General features: G+C 36.8%; 1 protein-coding gene across 4 annotated transcripts in view; it reads left to right on the top strand.

Annotated features, from left to right (window-relative positions):
• Positions 1-1,658: 1,658 nt before the first annotated feature.
• UBE2U (ubiquitin conjugating enzyme E2 U) overlaps positions 1,659-20,004 on the top strand; it is a 64,452-nt gene continuing 46,106 nt past the window's right edge. For 2 of the 4 annotated variants that reach the window (XR_004052091.1, XM_030913010.1), the window contains exons 1-6: positions 1,659-2,761; positions 4,279-4,360; positions 5,411-5,503; positions 9,338-9,435; positions 13,410-13,527; positions 19,434-19,482. Coding sequence is in view for 3 of the 4 variants with exons in the window: in XM_030913010.1 (XP_030768870.1) it covers positions 2,696-2,761; positions 4,279-4,360; positions 5,411-5,503; positions 9,338-9,435; positions 13,410-13,527; positions 19,434-19,482 (506 nt within the window). In the remaining variant the exon portion in view is untranslated. The remainder of the gene's footprint in view (positions 2,762-4,278; positions 4,361-5,410; positions 5,504-9,337; positions 9,436-13,409; positions 13,528-19,433; positions 19,483-20,004) is intronic. The other 2 variants (XM_030913011.1, XM_030913012.1) reach the window with 2 other exon arrangements.

Below are 20,004 nucleotides of genomic sequence, written 5' to 3'. Positions count from 1 at the left end.
GAAATGTCTTTGGGACAAGACAGCTGGGTGATAACCAGGCAATTGGATATAAATTAGTAGGTATACTAGTCAGAAATCCCAAGAAGAGGTCAAAGCTATTAATATAGGTTTGTTGTGGGGAGAGACATATGAATATCTTCCAACTTGATTTTCATTGTGCTAAAGTATCATATAAATGCCATCTTCTAAAAATTCACAACAAAAAATGTTTTTCTTTACCTTAATTTTCTTTTCCTTTACTTACTTTTATCTTTCTCTTACTTTAACATAATTTTCCCTAGAATGAAATTTTAAACAAAAGATGGAGGATTCTTATTGTATGACATGATGACTACAGTTAATAAAAATGTGTTGTATCCTTGAAAATAGATGAGAATAGATTTTACGTTTCCTCAGCATATGAGATAATGCTTATGTTAGTTAGCTCAATTTAGCCATTCCATAATGTGTACGTATTTCAAAATATCATATTTTCCATGATAAATAAATATATATATATATTTTAAAATACAAAAGATTCTGAATTCATTATCACAATAATCCATTAGGGTGGAAGAAAGGATTGTGGGACCACAGTGATATGGACAAACCTAGTTAGGATCTCCAAACTGGGTCTATTCCCTTCTCACTGAAGGTCTATTCCCTTTACTCACTTTCACCTGACATTCCAGTCCTACACAAGACCATGTTAAAATCTGATGGGATGGAAAGAAGAGCCAAAAAATTCAATCCCAGATACTAGTTGATGTTTTCACAGGAAAAAATCCTTAACATTTAGTTATATGAAATATAGAATAATAGCATTGTATTGTACCAACATTTTAGTACAGTTAACATGTTGTTGGTGATTGTTGGTGATGCTGCCATACCTGGAGATGAAATTTACGTGGTATCCTTCCAGGTGGTCTCCCCAAAATTCATTCTTCGTAGAGCAGCCAGAGTAATCATGTAAATATAAATCAGAGCATGACACTCTCCTGTTTAAACCCATCCAATGGAATCCCACAGCTATTCAAATAAAGCCCAAACTTCCTACTGTGTAGTGCCCTATCTTTATCACACCCCTCCCAGGCTCCTCCACAACCTCAGCGACCTTCCCTTGTTCCCTTTTCAAGACAAGATCTTTCCTGACTCAAAAATAAACTGTTTTCCTCTTCCTAGAGCTCTCTGCCCTCAATATTTCATATAACAGGCTCCTTCTCATCTTTCATGTATGAGTTCAAAAGTCCATTCCTTACAGAGGCCTTCCCTGACCACCATTTCTAACCCTTAATGACCTACCCCACTCTCTATCATGTTACTGTTTTATTATTGTCCACATAACGTTTATCACGATCTGAAATCATGATTTTTGTTTTGTATACTGGTTTATTGTGTATTGGAGCCATAAAGACAGTTACTTCATTTGAATCTTTCACGTAAAAGAAAGTATTTAATAAATATTTGTAAAATGAATGGACTAAAGGAACATCCGGATTCCATAAAATTAGTAAGTAAATAGTAAGTGAAAAAAGAAAGCACTCTGAACCAAGTTGCCAGGCTCTGTAGTTGGCGCTGGCAATGGAACCGTGTGGTGAAAACAATAGACAATTGTGATGCCGTATGACAAATGCTAACTAGGAGGCAAATAGAAGGTCCTGTGGGATCACAAAAGAAAGGATCCCTTAAAGAGTCGTTAAAATCTGAAAGATGAGTGAAGGGGAAATGAGAGCTGAAGGGGTGGAAGGAATGTGGTAAACCCCTAGGTAGAAGGAACAGCAAGTGCGCAACTCTGCGGGAAGAGATGGGAATCTGAGAAATTTTAAGGAGTTCCCTGTTTCTGGAGCACTTTTCTAGGATGATCGTAAGATTTGATGACATAATAGCATGCACCACTACTGTGAATGGTAACTCGCCATGTAAGTTAAGATATTGTTATGAATAAGCACAGACCTGTACCTACCATTCATTTATTATATCTTTTGATATTCAAAGGAAAAGGAAGGATAATTTCGAAGAGGGACATTGTGTGATGGCTTCTATGACTTACACGCTGGGTCCTGGGAACTCACCCCTTCCTCTACATTAGTTGTGTAGAGTCCATGTTGGTGGGCTGAGAAGGCGTGGTGTCGCCTTGACCACGAATCTCATTGGCCTTTCAAAGGGAAAACTGTTGTAGGATTGGCTATGGAGAGATCAAGAGGCCTGCCCCCTGTCGCTGATTGGGTGACAGCGGCCAACCCCCTGCCCCCGTCTCTCGGCTGCCCCACGGGGGCCTGTTGCTTGGCAACTGATTTGCTTCCTCCTGTGAATGGCTGCGGGGTTGCACCTGTGAAGCGGAGACAACCTGCTAGGATCTTGGTAGGCGTACACCGCTCACTCCCACTCACGCGCCGACGACTCGGGCTTGTCTCCGTTGCTCATCCAAGTTTGTCTTGAGACTGGGCTTTGAGCTGGCACTGCAGCGAAACGCCGCAGATGAGGAAGTGCCCAAGTTTTCCTTGAGGAACTGCTCATTTCGAGGAGTCAGGAGACAAAGTCATTGTTATATCCCAGATTTAGAAGCCACTTATCTTGGGAGCGTTCCGAGGTTCTAAAAAGCAAGTAACTTATGTCAATTTACTAAGTGTGGGAAAGTGACCCATAACTTCAAACATCCGCTTCAGAGTAAACCTGAGGCATTTGGGGACAAGTGCCAGACCCTCCGCTGCCTATCATGCACGGCAGAGCTTACCTCTTGCTGCAAAGAGACTTCTATGATCTCAAGGAGAACAATTATAAGGTAAGTACTGGGCACGTAGAGGGATGTGTTTCATTGTGCAACAATTTTTAAGATGCAGTTTAACCAATGTTTATTCTATAAGTAATAATTTAGTTAAACCTGATTTGCAACTACAGTATTGTTATTTAATGAATCCATTTCACTAAAGTAATGTATTTCATATAAATAACAGTTATTATTACTTCAAAATAATAATGCTTAACTTTATTGAACATATTATGCGGAGTAATTTAGGTGGATCTAGGCACTGAATATCAGGGTCTGTCATGTAGTTAGTGACTAGTAGGTGCAGGCTTATGCTCATTAATTCTAATACTATACAATAAGTAGTACTTCATTTTACCTACCAAAAACCTAAGACTTAGAAACATTCTGTAAAGATTTGACCCCATGTTTCCATTATAGGGTTTTCGGACTTCAAAGCCCTAGTTCTTAATTCTTGTGTTCCACTACTTACTGTCTAGTGCACTTTTACCAGCATGACACATAAATGCCTTCCCTTTATAGTTTTAACACAAAAGAAGCAATATCCTTGGCCTTAAATGCCACCAATGAGGTTATCAGTGTCCATGGGTGCTACAGGCTGATTTACGGAAAATGAAAACTGGAAGAGGGGGCGAAGAGGGAGTGCTTAAGGGAAATAATAGAAAGAAAGCTGTCCATGGAAGGTATAGAGTGCTTCCCACAGTTGCTTCAGGTGTAGTTCAGTGGCATTGTTCAGTGTTTACCTGTGCTATAAAAGTACTGCCTTCACTGGAGATGTTAGGAACAGTTATGGAGTCCAACAGCAAACATTCCAGGGGCATGGACCTAACATTTGATATTATTTCTGCTCATCCTGAGCTTTGTAGTTCTCTGTTGAAAGAGAATCCAATGAAGGAATATGTAAATGTAGATAATAGAGAGACAGTGCTCACCCAGACAAGCACTAACATACTTAATAACTACGTGGGTGCTCAGAAGTGTTTTTGTGTGTATGTAAATGTGTTAGTTAACATAGTTCATAAGGTTTTCTATGAAATACATTCTTGTCCCTCCGTTGGAACAATTCCTCAAGTATAGGAAAACTTCGCTTTTATATACAAGTGTAATTTTGGATTTTTTCTTAATGAAAATGTTCCCACTTCATGCCTTTCATATAACATTCATATAGCTATAAAATGTTTTGAAGAAACATGCACTTTCCAACTATTTCTTTCTTTTAAAATTTGAATCTTAAATTGGTTATTGATTTACACAAACAGTGTATAAGCCACACATCCTAATCTTGACTTTCTAGTCCCACTTGTGATTTCCACACTTATGATTTATTTTTATTTACTATTGTATATGTTTTCTTGGATCTATATTAACTTCTGTGTAATAAGACATATAACACTTCCCCACAGCAGCAAATAAATAAAGTTATCAAGAAAATTAGAGTTTTTAGAATTCATTGTGGCCTGGTATATGATTTTCAAAACTTCAATAAATACTTAATAAGTTTTACCTGATTTAATTTTGTTTTTAACTTCAAGGGCATCACTGCTAGTCCCGTAAGTGAAGACATGATGGAATGGGAAGTCGAAATTGAAGGTCTACAGAATTCAGTCTGGCAGGGTTTGTATTTTCAAAACCAATCTATTTTTTTTTAAGTCTTTATACCATTATTACCCATCCTCTTTTTATGTAGGATAAGGTTGCATTATATAAATTTCCTGAAATTCTTCTTTGTATGCATAATAAGTTTGTATTATACCAGTTGTCTAAAATTCTAAAAATATTCCCATTATTTTTTCATTATGTGACTTTTTTTTGCCATGTGTCAACACAGATGGAAATTTGGGGTATTTTTCTTTATGCCAAATCTTAATTTTATTACATTTTTAAGAAGCAGACACAATAAAGAGTATCAATTGAGAATATCTTCTGTCTTCCATTAGCTCAGGTACTATCAAAATTCCTATTGGCTTTGAAACCCCGCAGTTACTTCTCATTTTTTCCTTTATGACTTTCCCCCAAATTTTCATAAATCAAAACTCAACAACACTAAGCCACTATAAACTTTAATGATCATGTTTTCTTTCAGTCGTGGATTAATAAGATAGATTCCTTGAGTGAGGTAGGGGAGAGAAACACATCAGCTGATAATTACAATAAAATATACATTTTATGGATTTTGAACAGAATGCCAAAGAGGAAGAGGATTAGTTAATTATGCCTGAGGGAGTCAGGAATGTCTTCCCAAGGAGATCACATTTGAGTTGAGTCCTGAAAAATGTGTAAGAGTCTGCCAGTTTCAGAAGAAGGAGAAGGAAATTCGGGCAGAGTAAACAGCACAGCAAAGACTTGTAGACAAGAAAGGGTGTAACAGATTCTGGGAATGTGAGTTCAGTCAATACGAGATACAATAGAGGGGGTGGATGTTAGAGGGACAAAGGTAGTAGATGTAAAGGACTAGTGGGAAAGAGACTGAAAACATATGATTATAATAGATTGTGAAGTGTCTGTTATACTATCCAGAGGAGTCTGTACATTCTATGAATCAATTTACTTAAAAATAAAACTGTGCAAAGGCTAAACCATATGGAGAAACTCCAGTGTTAATCAGGTTACGGTTAATCAACACAACATGACACTTTATTAAAAATGTTTATTTCTATATTATAGGTTTAGTCTTCCAACTGACAATACATTTTACGTCGGAGTACAACTATGCTCCTCCAGTTGTGAAATTTATAACAATTCCTTTTCACCCAAATGGTAAGAACTAAATGACATTTTTATCATTAGAGGCTTTGTCCCTATTATCCTTGTTTCTTATAATAATCATGTTTCTTTTTAAGAACTTTATTATGATTCTTAAAGTAAGAACTCTCTTTGGGGAAAATATGAAAAGGCTGGAAAAAATTAACAATCACCTTAAATCCTAATGCAAAGAGAAAATACTGTCAACATTTTGCCAAATTTATTTTCTTTTTTTCTATGTATGAGTTTTTTTCTATACAGTTGAGGTATTACACATGAATTTTTGCCTCTAGGTTTTTAATTTTATTTATTTTATGGTGTTTTTTTGAGATAGAGTCTTGCTCTGTCGCCCAGGCTGGAATGCAGTAGTGTGATCTTGGCTCACTGCAACCTCTACCTCCCAGGTTCAATTGATTCTCCTGCCTCAGCCTCCCCAGTAGCTGGGACTACAGGCATGCACCACCACACCTGGCTAGTTTTTGTATTTTTAGTAGAGACAGGGTTTCACCATGTTGGCCAAGCTGGTCTTGAACTCCTGACCATTCACCCGCTTTGGCCTCCCAAAGTGCTGGGATTACAGCCAGGAGCCACTTCACCTGGCCTAGGTTTTTAATTTTAAAACTATACGTCTTTTTTCTGCACTATTAAACATTCTTCAAAAGATCATCTTAAATGGTTCAACAATACACTTCACCATTCCTGTACTGTTCAATATTTTAGTTGGATCTAGTTTTTCATCATTATAAAAAAATGATGCACTGGACAGATTAACTTTTTTTTTTTTTTAAAAAAAGGTAAGTTAGATTGCTACTTAAAGTTATACACAAAATGAATTCCTGAAGGATCAAAAATCTAAAAATTTTAAATGCTGGAAAAGAAGGAAATCTAATAGAATTTTTATGGGCTTGGTGAGGAAGACCTTTCTCTTCATGATAAAACCCAGTGACTGGGTTTTAAATATGACACATTAAACTGCAAAACCTGTTAAAACTTCTCTACAGCCCAGGACATTATACTCAGAGGTCAAAGACATTGACTTTTGCAAACTGAGGGAAAATATTTGCAACAGGATATATATATCATACGAAGAACACTTGTCAATCAATAAAAAACATAAAGCAATAAAAAAATGGATGAAGGCTATAAACAAACACTGGATAGAATAAACAACAAAAATAAACATAAAAAGATTATCAATCTCACTAGTAAGAAAATAAAAGCAAATTAAAACAAAAAATATTGTTATTTACCACATATTCCTAAAATGTCAAACGATAACATACATATTTAGTAGGCATGGGTAGACATTTTTCCTCTGATATAATCATGACCTTTTGAGGAAATAGTGTGACAGTTTCAAATCAGGTATAAAAGGCATATATCCCTAAATTCCCATAATACCATGTTTATAAACTATTCTGTAGAAATATTGGCACAAGTGTGCAAGAGTATGTTATATTTAAAGATGTTTATTCCCACCAGGCTCAGTGGCTTATGCCTGTTATCCCAGTACTTTGGGTGGCCGGTGGGGAGTATTGCTTGGTTCCAGGAATTTGACACCAGCCTGGGCAACATAGTGAGACCTGTCTCTACAGAATATTTAAAAATTAGTTTGGCATGGTAACATGTGCCTGTAGTCCCAGTTACTTGGGGGACTTGAGCCCACGAGGTCAAGGCTGCAGTGAGCCATGATTGTGCCATTGCATCCAGCCTGGGCAAGAGAGCAAGACCCTGTCTCAAAAAAAGAAAAAGATGTTGATTCTCAATAGCAATGTGAGAAAAATGGAAATAACTTCAATCTCCATTAACATAGGAATTTTAAGTGAAATATCCTACAGTTACATGTATTGCTTCTAAACAGAATGAGGAAGGTCTACGAACCTTTTAGGTCTAGGTCATTGCTATATCCTTAGACTCTTCACTGCCTGGCATATAGTAGGTATTCAGATATTTTTTGAATAAATATTTATGTCCAGAAATATGTTGAAAATACATTGTTAAGTGAAGAAAGACTTTGGACAATAAAATTTAAAATATACTTCCATTTAATAAACACACACATATGGGTGTGTATACATATGTGTTTGTGTGTATATTTGTGTAGACCAACTGGTAATATTGGTCTTAAATAGTAGAATTAGTAGGCAGGGGAACATTCACATTTTACATTAGATTTTTTATGTTATTTTTTCCCAAGTACATTATTTTATTATAATTAAAACCTATTTTTGGTATCTACAACACAAAATTAATTACGTACATGTGCTTTTATTTGTTTAAAATAGTTAGAATTATTGGATTAAACTTAATGCGGAGGATATTCTTATCCCCTAGTCCTCATCCCTCCCACTTCCATAAAGTAGAGGGAACTTTAGTCTCTAGGAGGGAAGGTATAGGAAACTTGTGACTGCTCTTTTTTTCCTCCATCACTCCTCCCAGAAGTCACTTATCTGATTAGGGAGATGAAGGAAGTAATTGAGCATGCGTGGCCCAGAATTTTCTCAACACTCTCTCTTTCTAACCATCCTGGGTACAGTCTCTTTTTCTCCAGGCAGGAAACTTAGGTAGGCTTTCGGTTTGGGAGTTAGGTTCAAATCAGGGGGACTTTTGTGGAGCCTGATTAAAGCCATTCATCAAGTGCATTCTCCATTTCAGTCTTATGTATGACGTAGCTGATGTTTTTACTTCCACCTTTCAATACTTTGATCTATTTTATAATTACATATGAACTTGTGGGGAGAGAGGGGTTAGTTACTAGCTTTCAAACACCCAAACACCATCCCCTCCCCCCCGCAAAAAAGGATGGCTATGTACAGTTTTAAGTCTTTATATAAAAAGCCAAATTGCCTTTCGGTGGTATTTATACTCCCACCAAAAACTATATATAAAGTTCTTATTTTAGCACCTTCCAATTCTGGCCATTGAAACTTTGAAGAACCTTTTTTTGCCAATTTAATAAGAGTCTTGCTATTATTTTAATAAGCACTTCTTTGAATACTTGAGAAGTAAACATTCCCTACATTTGTTGATTCTTATTTTGTGACTTATATGGTACAATTGACAATGTTATCACATTGTCCTAGATGTTGCAAATTTTCCTCTAATTTGTCATTAATTTTCAATTTTGTTTATGCTGTTTTTTCACATGTGGGATTTAGAGATTTTTGTGATTTAAAATAAATTTATATTTAAGATATATTAGTTTTGTTCTTTGAGGTTTTTGCAATTGTCTTTCATCTTAGATGATCCTTTCCCAAAAGAAAATCAAAGTCATTTTAAGTTTCTTCTAGTCATTCTAGAGTTTTTATTTTTCTTATTTAACACTATTCTTTTATTTTTTTCAAACACTAAATTGATTAACTGTGTTAGGGCATAGGTCAAGCTCCTGTACATCTTTCTAACTTAAGGTAACAGGCCAAGGCTGGAGGGAAGTTGTGCCCATCCTCAATGTGAGGATTTCATTTCTGGGACTAAGGCATTTACTGTTTGTCACCATTTCCAGTCGGGGGAAGGGGAAAATAAAAGAAGGAAAACCAACTTCCTTTAAAAAATGACTCAGAAATTGCACACTTATCCTTATATCCCACAACAAAAACTTAGTCCCACAAGGCCACATCTTGCTAGAGGAGAGGATAGGAAAAACAGTAGGGGCGCATATGTATTCAGCTAAAACAACATGGTAATAGGTGGGAACCAGGGATGGGTATAGTGCTTCTCATTACAGAGAGAAGAACTAGGAAAAAGGAAGAGTAAATGCAGATAAATTTTCTGGCTTATCATTTTGATGTTTGTAAGTTTTAAATAATAATTTATTGTATATACCAATATTAATGTATTATTTTAATACAGTAGACCCACATACAGGTCAGCCCTGTATAGACTTTTTGGACAACCCTAGGAAGTGGAATACGAACTATACATTGAGCAGCATCTTACTTGCTCTACAGGTAAGGACGGATTTCATATAATCCTCACTTTAATACTTTTAATTACCCTAATTATTCAAACTATAAGGATTAAAATATACAATGAATATTTAAGTGTTTAAAGAATTTGAGACACTTATTTAAATCCATACTTCTATATGAAGGCTACAAAGTGGAACTTACTTAAATTATAAAGACTATTATTTTAGAATGAAATAGATAATTAAGGTCCCTCAAGACCAAAGAATACATATCTTATACAAGAAGAAAATAATTATTTAGATGGTTTCAATTCTGAAAAATATAACCTTAGGTTTTCTTTTGGCTGCTAACTTCACTTCCTGGTGTTGAACAAGCTTTTTAGATCGTTCTTCACTTACAGGCCTTGCCTTCCTGAGAGAGGTGGATCCAGTGACTACAACTTAAAACGTTCACTTTTGTTTTTAGTTTCTGACAGTGCTAGTTAGCTACTTTCTGTCTCATTAGTGTTCATATCAAACCCAGTGAACAATTATACTAAGGATTTTCTCCTCTCCTCAGATGCCTGTTTCTCAAATGCCACATTTACCCACTGGACCCATGGTCCTTAAAAGCATTAAAAGCAGTGTTGTACTATTTCTTTTCTTTTTCTTTCTTTTCTTTTTTTTTTTGAGACCGGATCTTGCTCTGTTGCCCAGGCTAGAGTACAGTGGCACAATCATGGCTCACTGCAGCCTCAACCTCCTGGGCTCAAGCGATTCTCCCACCTCAGCCTCTCAAGTAGCTGGGACCACAGGCATGTCCTACCATGGATGGCTAATTTTTAAAATTTTCTCTAGAGACAGGATCTCACTATGTTGCTCAGGCTGGCCTTGAACTCCTGGGCTCAAGTGATCCTCCCACCTCAGCCTCCCACGATGCTGGAATTACAGGCAGGAGCCACCACATCTACCCAGTGTTGTGTTGTTTCTGATCCTTAAAAAACTCTTCTTTCTCATCTGATGCTAAAATGAATTATTTCAGTGACACTTGCTTTGACCACTTAGATCTAGCGTAGCAATAATCTATCCACGGACCTACTTATCACTAATAATATCTGGAGATAAATAATTACATTTTGATTATCTAGAATACTTGGAATATAAAATATTCTGGCATCATTGAAATTTTTAATATGAATTATAATATAAATTGCATTTCTTCTATTTCTTATATTTTAAAATAAATAAAACTTTTCTGGCTAGTCATCTTAGCATACTAAGTAAAATATAATCTTTAGGAAAGATTCAATGTTCAGTTCATTCATTCATTCTACAAATATGTATTGAGGATCTACTTGTGTGAGGCTGTGTTCTAGGAAAGGGACATTTGAGCAAAAGCTTTAAGGGAGTGAGTGAGTGTGATATGCAGAAATCTGGGGTTAATCCTTTGAATGCCTTTAAACTGAGACATACTCTGACCTCATCCACCTAAACTAGAGTCTGCCCTAAGAATAGCAAAATGATCCCAAAATGTAATGAGTAAGGGCAAACCAAAATGAGATGGTGAAAATTTTGAATTGAAGAATATTTGATAAAAGGAAAGTGTGGGGCTCTGAGTTAAGATTGCCTGGCTTCACATCCTGGTTCTGTCACTTGATACCTTTGTACCATTGGACAAATTTTCCCACTTCTCAATGCCTCAATTTATTCATCAGTAAAACGGGGCTGTTGTTACCTCATGTAACCTGTGATGAGGAAATTAATTAATGCATGTAAAGAATTCAGAACTGTCCCTGGTCCAAGAAAATAACTCAATAGTTAATACAGGTTGAGTATTTCTTACCTGAAATGCTTAGGAATTGGGAATTTTTCCAATTTCTGAATATTTGCATTATATATACTTACCATTTGAGCATCCCAAATTTGAAATTTTGAAATCTGAAATGCTGCAGTGAGTATTTCCTTTGCACATCATGTCAGTGCTCAAAAAGTTTTGAATTTGGGAGTATTTAGGATTTCAGATTTTCAGATTTAGGATGCTGAACCTCTAGTTAGTTAATAATATGATTGTTCTTTCTATTAAACAGTAATGCAAAGTGACACCAAAGGGTTGCCAAATATATCATGGAAAGCCAGTAGATAACACAATTTTGTCTTTTTATTTTTCAAAAGCATTAATAAAACAAATATGCCCACATTACAAAAGCTTTTTAAGATAATGGGAAGGAAAGGAAAATCACTGATAATTATAAAGAAAACCCTTAACTCTACTGTTACTAGGAAAGAGCTTTCTGCACTTTTCTCCTGTGTTTCTGTTTGAAATCTTTTGGTGGATCCCACCTTCTCCACAGGTGTAAGCTCTAGTTCTGTTGCATATCTAATCCTCACACCTAGACTCTCCCTAACCCACCAGGCAATCCTGCTCTACTTATATCTTCATGGTTTTCTGCACTCACATTGCTTGGTTCAATTCAGATCAAAAAACATTCATAGAGTTCTAAAGTTACCTTAGAAATGGCCAGTCTCCAGTTCCCCTCTGCCTGGCAACTCATTTTCTCCTCCCCTCTTCCTCAGTCTGTCCAGCAAGCAGCTGTTCATGTTGTTGTGAGAGTTAGATCAAATGAGTCTTCCTCTAGGATACCTTTTCTGATTTATTTTCCTAGGCAGAATTAATAGCTTTGGTTTTGAGGGAGCTTCCTTTGCCACACACCCAACAGTACCCTGAGCAGATTTCTGTTAGAACGCTAATACTATAATGCACACACTGCTTACATATCTGTCTTCCCCATTGGACTACAAGCTTCCCCAAATCAGGAAACAGGTCTAATTCATCCTTGATTTCCCAGAGCGTACCAAGGACAATGCTGACATTTGGTAGATATGAAATAAAATGAATGAATGAATGAATGGACCTGAATTTTTACATCGTTGCGATTATGGTGTGGATATTGCCACACGCTTAACAATAAGAATACATTCTGAGAAATGAGTTGTTAAACATTTCATCATTGTTTGAAAATCATGGAGTGTACTTACACGAACCAAGATGGTATCGCCTGATACATACCTAGGCTATGTTATAGCCTGTTGCTCCTAGGCTACAAACCTACACAGCATGTTACTGTACTAAACACTATAGGCCATTGTAACACAATGGTAAATATTTGTGTATCTAAATATAGAAAAGGTACAGTAAAAATTTGGTGTTATTTTACAGGACCACCATGATATATGCCATCTGTTGTTGAGTGAAACATTGTTATGTGGCACATGGCTATATAAACCATATAGCCTGTTTCTTTTTCACTTAACATTGTCTCTCAAGTAACTTCCATATGATTATAATCAATATTTTAATAGCTCTTCAATATTCCTTTGAAGGTCATTGCTGCACAGTAGAACTTTCTGCATTGATGGAAATATCCAATATATCTGCACTGTTCAATACAGTAGCCACTAGTCATATGTGGCTACTGAGCACTTGAAATATTGCTACAATGACTAAGGAACTGAATTTTTAATTTTATTTAATTTTAATTATTTTAAATTTAAATAGCCACCTGTGACTGTACCTACAGTGATGGGCAATATAAGTTGAGACCATAATTACTAACTACTTCTTTCTCAATAACAAATGAGATACATTTTCAATTATCACACTGTTATTCAAGGGGAGTGTACTTGAAATGTTGTTTAAAATATTTTGAAGTTTAAATACACTAACCACCATCAACTAAAATTTTTATAATCTTAATTTAAATTCAATTTAAATGTATATGATAGGAAGGAATAAGTTACAGAAAGGAGCTTGTAACTTTTTTTTGATCTATCATGGTTTTATACAGTACATTCTTGAGCCTAATGTTAGGTTTCTTGAGAGTACAGACTATGTCTCATGTCATTTTTTAATCTATCTCCAGATCCATACTAGTAAGCATTTAATAAATGCTTATTGAAAGTTGTATATATTGGTTTGTCTTTTTGCTCTAAAAAAGTTTACTTTTGAAATTATATGTTGTCTGTGTTTTCCTATAGGTTATGCTTTCTAATCCGGTGCTAGAGAATCCAGTGAATTTGGAAGCAGCCAGAATACTGACTAAAGATGAATCTCTGTACAGAACAATTCTAAAACTTTTCAACCGGCCATTACAAAGTAAGAAGTACCTACTTTTGTCAGCTGCAGTGGCTCACGCCTGTAATCCCAACACTTTGGGAGGTCGAGGTGGGTGGATCACCTGAGGTCAGGAGTTTGAGACCAGCCTGACCAACATGGAGAAACCCTGTCTCTACTAAAATACAGAATTAGCCGGGCGTAGTGGCGCATGCCAGTAATCCCAGCTACTCAGGAGGCTGAGGCAGGAGAATCGCTTGAACCTGGGAGGCAGAGGTTGCAGTGAGCCCAGATCATGCCATTGCACTCCAGCCTGGGCAACAAGAGTGAAACTCCGTCTCAAAAAAAAAAAAAGTAACTAGTTTTTGTTATTTGGTAATTATCAATTATACATCAAACATTTATAGCATAGTGATCTAGGAAAAGTTGTTATATAAGGGAATATTTGAAATATTTTCTGTATCCATTTTCAGTAATGAAATGGTATTAAGATCTCTCATACTGTAACTCTTTGTCAAACCAACCAATGTGATCCTTTTTTAAAGAGCTCTTAAGCTGAGTGTCTTTGAATGCTATGGTCATATGTATGGATGGTGCCAAATGAAACTAGTCTACCCATCATAAAGATATGACATCTAATTTTAACTCTTCAATCTGTAATGAGCATTTCCCAGACTTCACCTGCAGTACTCCAGATCCTACTGATTTGCACCACTTTTCTTCTTGATTAGCAAATGTCAACTTTTTTTCTCCAGAGAGTTCCCTCCCCAGGAATTCCTTCTAAGAGTCCACGTGGAAATAGAGCCTGAAGCTCTTCAGTCTTTCTGCTCTACTGGGCAGTGTTTTCCTGATACCCGTGGTGTCCTGCCAGCAGCTTCGTTGTGACTCTTAACTCCATTGCCTCCATTGCCCCTGTGCTCTCTCTGTCTCTCTTTCCAGGTAGTAGAGCACTGCTTCTGGCTTTTTGTGCACAGAAGGATTTTCCACAAATGAGAGCTGGGCCCCTACTAACATAGTTATTTCCTTTATATCCTGCCCCATCTTCTTCTGGTAGCACACAGCAACCTTGCATAGTAGCTGATATCATTACCTTCCCAATCAACAGGCCTTGATTTCTTACAGTACTTTTTCTCTCAGATTTCCATTGTTTCTTTGTCTATTTCCCTTCTAGGACTCCCAAACCATTAGCTAGGTCTGTATAATTGTGACTGAGCTCAATTGCTCCTCCTCCTCAGGGTTTTTGGGTCTGATACAAATCAAAGGGTGTTGATCAAGCATCTTTTCCAGTACCATAGAACTTTATTCTATGACAAAGTTCTTGAGGGAGCTATTTGATCACAAGCTTAATGCAAAGCAGTAATAGAAAATTCCTTTCTTCCAAGTATGTGTTATATAATAATTTAACCCTTCTCTGGCTTGGTAGGCTTTCATCTGGAATACACTTGGAGCCTCACATTTCTAAAGGCTGAAGAAACTGTATATGTTTAGCCAATGGAAGAAAAGATAAAGGGCAGTTGTAAAAGCTGTTTTCAAATATTTGAAGGGATTTCCCATGGAAAAAGGAGACTTCTTTTGGGTTGCTTGAGAAAACTAACACAGGACAAACACTAGAGCTACAAATCAGTCATATTTTCCCAGGCCTGCTGGGATATAGCAGAACTGAAGTTCAGAATACGCAAGCTTGGCCCTGCCTTGTGTCAGAACATACCTTAAATATATCAGGGACTTTACTACATCATCAGTGGTCTGGAATTAATTTTATTGTCCTAAGTCTAAGCCTGGTATGTGATATGCAGACATGTAAATGTCGCTCATTACCCAAATTTTCCCCAACATTTGTTATGTTTGCCTACCCTGAACAGCTAGGTCTTTGCCTCGGTGTATTGGCAAGAAAACCAAGTTCTAAGCTCAAATCCAGTGTGGAGGTCCGATGACCTTCCCATTTCCTGACAGCCTCCTTTCCTTGTGGCCTGGCCCCTTTTCCTTTCTTAGAGTGCTCACATACCCCAGACTGCCTGAGAACAGTCCTGGTATAATTATTTCCAGTGCCTCCTTTCGCTTACAATGTACCAGTTTGAACAAACAATTATATGGCCAGTTGGGTGCCCAGCTGATCTTTCCTAAAAGCAAATGACTTTATAGTTGGGCCATTCTCAATGGTAAAGTCCATCCAGGTCCCCAGTGGGCCAAATAGGAGGAAGAATTGTCCTAAACAATTCAAGTTGCTTAAAAGAATGGACAAGACCAAACTGGCAGTTAGTAAACTCTCTATTACGAAAGGTGTTCTTTCGCAGCTCGTGTTTATTTGATAGAGCTAAACGACCATTTTTCAGAGATGTTATCAAAGGGCCTCTTTGATAAAAAGCTCTGGTGCCAAGAATTGGATAAGGGGACCTTTTAAATACCTTCCAAAGTATTGTTCAACTAGTTTATAAAAACTCAGAGGAGGAAGGTCTGGAGACAATATATAACAACTGTTTGCCTCATAGATTCTGAGTATTGCTACTTACTTTCTAATTTGTTATGAGCTTTCATATGAGGTTTCATGTGAGCAATTATCTGCCCCTTTTTTCAGTTCATCCTTGTGAATTTTGATTTCTGTATAGTTGTATTATCAAGTAATATTTACCTTCTGTTTGTCATAGTTGTTTCCATAGTTTAAAACAGAAGTTTCATATAATTTTTAAAATCTTTGGTTGAAGAAAAATGCAATAGTATAAAAAGAGTAAAGCTGAGTGATGGTAGCTAAGCCTGAGGTAATTATTTTTTCCTAGCCAAGTATATTCCTATAGTTTTTCTTTTTCTTTTTTTTGAGATGGAGTCTCGCTCTGTCACCCAGGCTGGAATGCAGTGGCCGGATCTCAGCTCACTGCAAGCTCCGCCTCCCGGGTTCACGCCATTCTCTCGCCTCAGCCTCTGGAGTAGCTGGGACTACAGGGGCCCGCCACCTCGCCCGGCTAATTTTTTGTATTTTTTTTAGTAGAGACGGGGTTTCACCATGTTAACCAGGGTGGTCTCGATCTCCTGACCTCGTGATCCGCCCGTCTCGGCCTCCCAAAGTGCTGGGATTACAGGCTTGAGCCACCGCGCCCGGCCTCCTATAGTTTTTCATAAAAAGGAGGATCATCTAACACATTTCAGATGCTTATCTAAATAAGCTATAATTGGCATGAGTCATAATACTAGAATAAAGGAGAATAGAGAAATATTAGGGAGATTATAATACTAATTTGTGAGATATACTTTTTAAAAACCTGATAATTCTACAAATACATCATCTTCTGCTTGTGATTAGGAGAATGTTGTGACAGACATTTGATTCTTCTCCAATTCAAGCTCCCAATTCATTCACTGGGTTTTAAAAAATCCTTTTAATAATAGAGCAATTTTAAAGCAAATTGTTTCTACAATTGAAGCAGGAGGTGTCTCATAGGATTCCAGGCTGCCATTTCTTTTTAAAGTGAGTGTACTTCTTTGGTTAGGTGCAGGAATACCCTTCCCCCGAGAAATACACTTTCTGGGTGTCAGGGGAAAACAAAATTTAGTCCAGTAGCATTGCTCACTTGTTACAAGAAAATGAGCTTCAGCACCACCATTCAGAACCAGTTTTGTTGTTGATGATTACAGTTTTGTTACAGATATTCTGTTACTTACAAATGTCATAAGATACTGAAAAACTGAGTTTAACAGCGTGGCAGAGTGTGGATCTATTTGCTTGGGTTACATACCTCTTTTTTCCTGTCTGTATTTCGTTATACCGGATAGTCCAGTAACTTTTCAGCAAAGTTTCTGAGTTGCTAGTTTTAACGAGAAATGTTAAGTATTTATTTTCTATCAAAAACTATATGTTTATAGTTTTAGAGGACACATAATAAGAATCAGTTTTTAATGAAATATGTCCTCTATCCCTGAGTGTTGCCTGCCAGAGGCAACAATAGCTTTCAACACATTTAGCTGTTTTGTCTGGCATTTACCACCACATTTCTAAGTTGATTCTATACTAATATTTGTAGGCTTTTCGGTTTTAGATATTATTTATAGACTTCATCTTATAAAATACAAAGATTTTGCTTTTATACTACGATTCCTACCCACATTTCCTCTTCCCCATCCTCCTAATATGAGTCAGTTACATTAATATGACTTTATAAATACTTGTCACAGATGAACCATAAATGGTTATCTTTCTTATCTTGTAGAAAATCTTGATTTTACATTCCTTTGTTTTTTGTGTGTACACTATCTTTTCTTCTTCTAAACTTTCTGAGAAAGCTGTAAAACAGCTCCTAGGCATTCAGTCAGCATCGAGTCTGCTTTGTTTTTGGAGCCCTCTTTCCTGTGGCGCTCCATCCTTCCTCTTCTTTTCTGAATTGGCAGTTCTCTTGCAGGTGTGCTGGAATGGCCTTTCTGGTGCCTGCTGGGTAGGAGCTCCTGCTGGCCGCTCAATCCCCCATTTTCCTTGTGGTTGGTTTTGCTCCTTTGTTTTGTTGGAGCACATCTTCTAGGAGCTTCCTAGTACCTGGAAGCTTAACCTTTTACAGCTTCGCATGCCTAAAAATGTAATTGCGTTACTCTCATATACTCATAGTTTGGTTAAATTTTAGGTTGGAAATAGTTTTCTTTCCAAATTGTAAATACTTTACTACATTTTAGTTTCTAGTGTTGCTCTTGAGAAGTCTAATTTCATTCCGATGTCCAATTTTTCACATGTGATTTATTCCTTTTTTGTGAAAACTTTTTAAACCTTCTTTTTATTCCCAGTGATTTGAAATTTTGGAGAATATTTCTTTTTTGTATCCTCCCCTTCCCTGCCCCCACATTACATAGGGCATTTGATAAGCTATTGAAATCTCAATCTCTAATCGTTCAGTTCTGGAAAACTTTCTTATGTGATTTATTTTCTAATTTCTTCTCTCTTCATTTTCCCTATTGTCTCTTCTAGATCTGCTCTGATTTGGATGTTGGGTCTATTGATCTGATCCTCTAATTTTTTGAAACCAAATTTCTCCTATTATCCATCTCTTTGTTCATTGTATATTCCGGAAGATTTTAAGAAAAATATTTCTGTTTCCTATTTTTCTCTTTTTTGTGGTTAGGATTGTTCCCTTTTATGGTATTGACCTTGCTCAAAATATCTAGTGATCTTTAACTATTCATTCTTATGATGGACATGTGATGAATGGACTATTAAAAAGACTGAAAGTTCTGAATACAGGCTGGGCTTGTTGACAGTTTTATTTCATTGTAGAATTATTCAGTGAGAACCTGGCCATTTCATTAGACTTAACTATTTCTCCTGAGAGGAATCTGCCAGTCTTATGGGGGGAGAGAGAGAGAGAGAGCACAAGTACAAGCGAGAGAGAGAGAGAGAGCACTGCTAATATGCTGACAGCTGGACAAGGGGAGAGAATTAGGAGTCTTGTCTGTTCAACATGATTTATTCCATTTTCGGTTTCTTATCATACTCCTATCCTGTTTTGTTTCTACTGTCCTCCAGTCCTGAGTCTCTCTGGCCCAGTTTTTCCAGAGGTTAAATATCTTCCTTCCTGCCTGAGCAGTGGTCATCATCTGATCGCACAGGATGAGGGTATAAGTCTTTGGTGTCTGTGCTCTGCCTCTCACCCCTCCTTCCAGAGGTATCTGGCACCTTCAATTCCTGTACTGTTTCTCAGGTTCTGAAGTGTGAATCCATTTACTTTTTATTGGTCTCTTCTCATCATGCAGTTTTTTGTTTTCAAATTTCTATGGCCTGCTAAGACAGTTACCACTTGACATCTGCTTTCTATCTTGAAAAATTTTCTTGTCATCTTTCTTTGCTCTCCTTGAGATTTTATACCTTATTTTTATTCCTTTATTACCATTTTACTGAGGCTTTGGAAATAGTGCACATAAAGCCATATATTCCATCTCCAAGTAAACCAGAATCTTTTCATATTTTTTCTTTATAGTGAAAGATGACAGCCAGGAGTTACCTAAAGACCCACATAAATGTATCGGGTAAGTTTTTCTTTATACAATTTTATGTCGATTTATTTACCAAAAGGACTATTGAAACTATGTTTTTCATCATAATTAAATCTTTGTTTTTAACTTAGAAATATCTTATAATATCTTTTTAAAATATTGTTTTCAGAAAGAATGTGGAAAATTTTGAATTCTTTCTAGTTGAACTAAAATTAAATGTAACTATATGATATATGATCTCACCTTTTTTTTTGAGATGGAGTTTTGCTCTTGTCGCCCAGGCTGGAGTGCAATGGCTCAATCTCAGCTCACTGCAACCTCGGCCTCCAGGGTTCAAGTGATTCTCCTGCCTCAGCCTCCCAAGTAGTTGGGATTATAGGCACACACCACCACACCCGGCTAATTTTTTGTATTTTTAGTAGAGACGGGGTTTCACCATGTTGATCAGGCTAGCCTTGAACTGCTGACCTTAGGTGATCCACCCGCCTCAGCCTCCCAAAGTGCTGGGATTATAGACATGAGCCACCGTGTATGGTCAATCTTGCCTTTTTTTTA

This window comes from Rhinopithecus roxellana, chromosome 12 (genome assembly GCF_007565055.1).
Source record: "Rhinopithecus roxellana isolate Shanxi Qingling chromosome 12, ASM756505v1, whole genome shotgun sequence".
Classification (NCBI taxonomy): Eukaryota; Metazoa; Chordata; class Mammalia; order Primates; family Cercopithecidae; genus Rhinopithecus; species Rhinopithecus roxellana.
The sequence above is the reverse complement of the archived record's forward strand: the minus strand, read 5'-3'. Positions and strand labels throughout refer to the sequence as shown.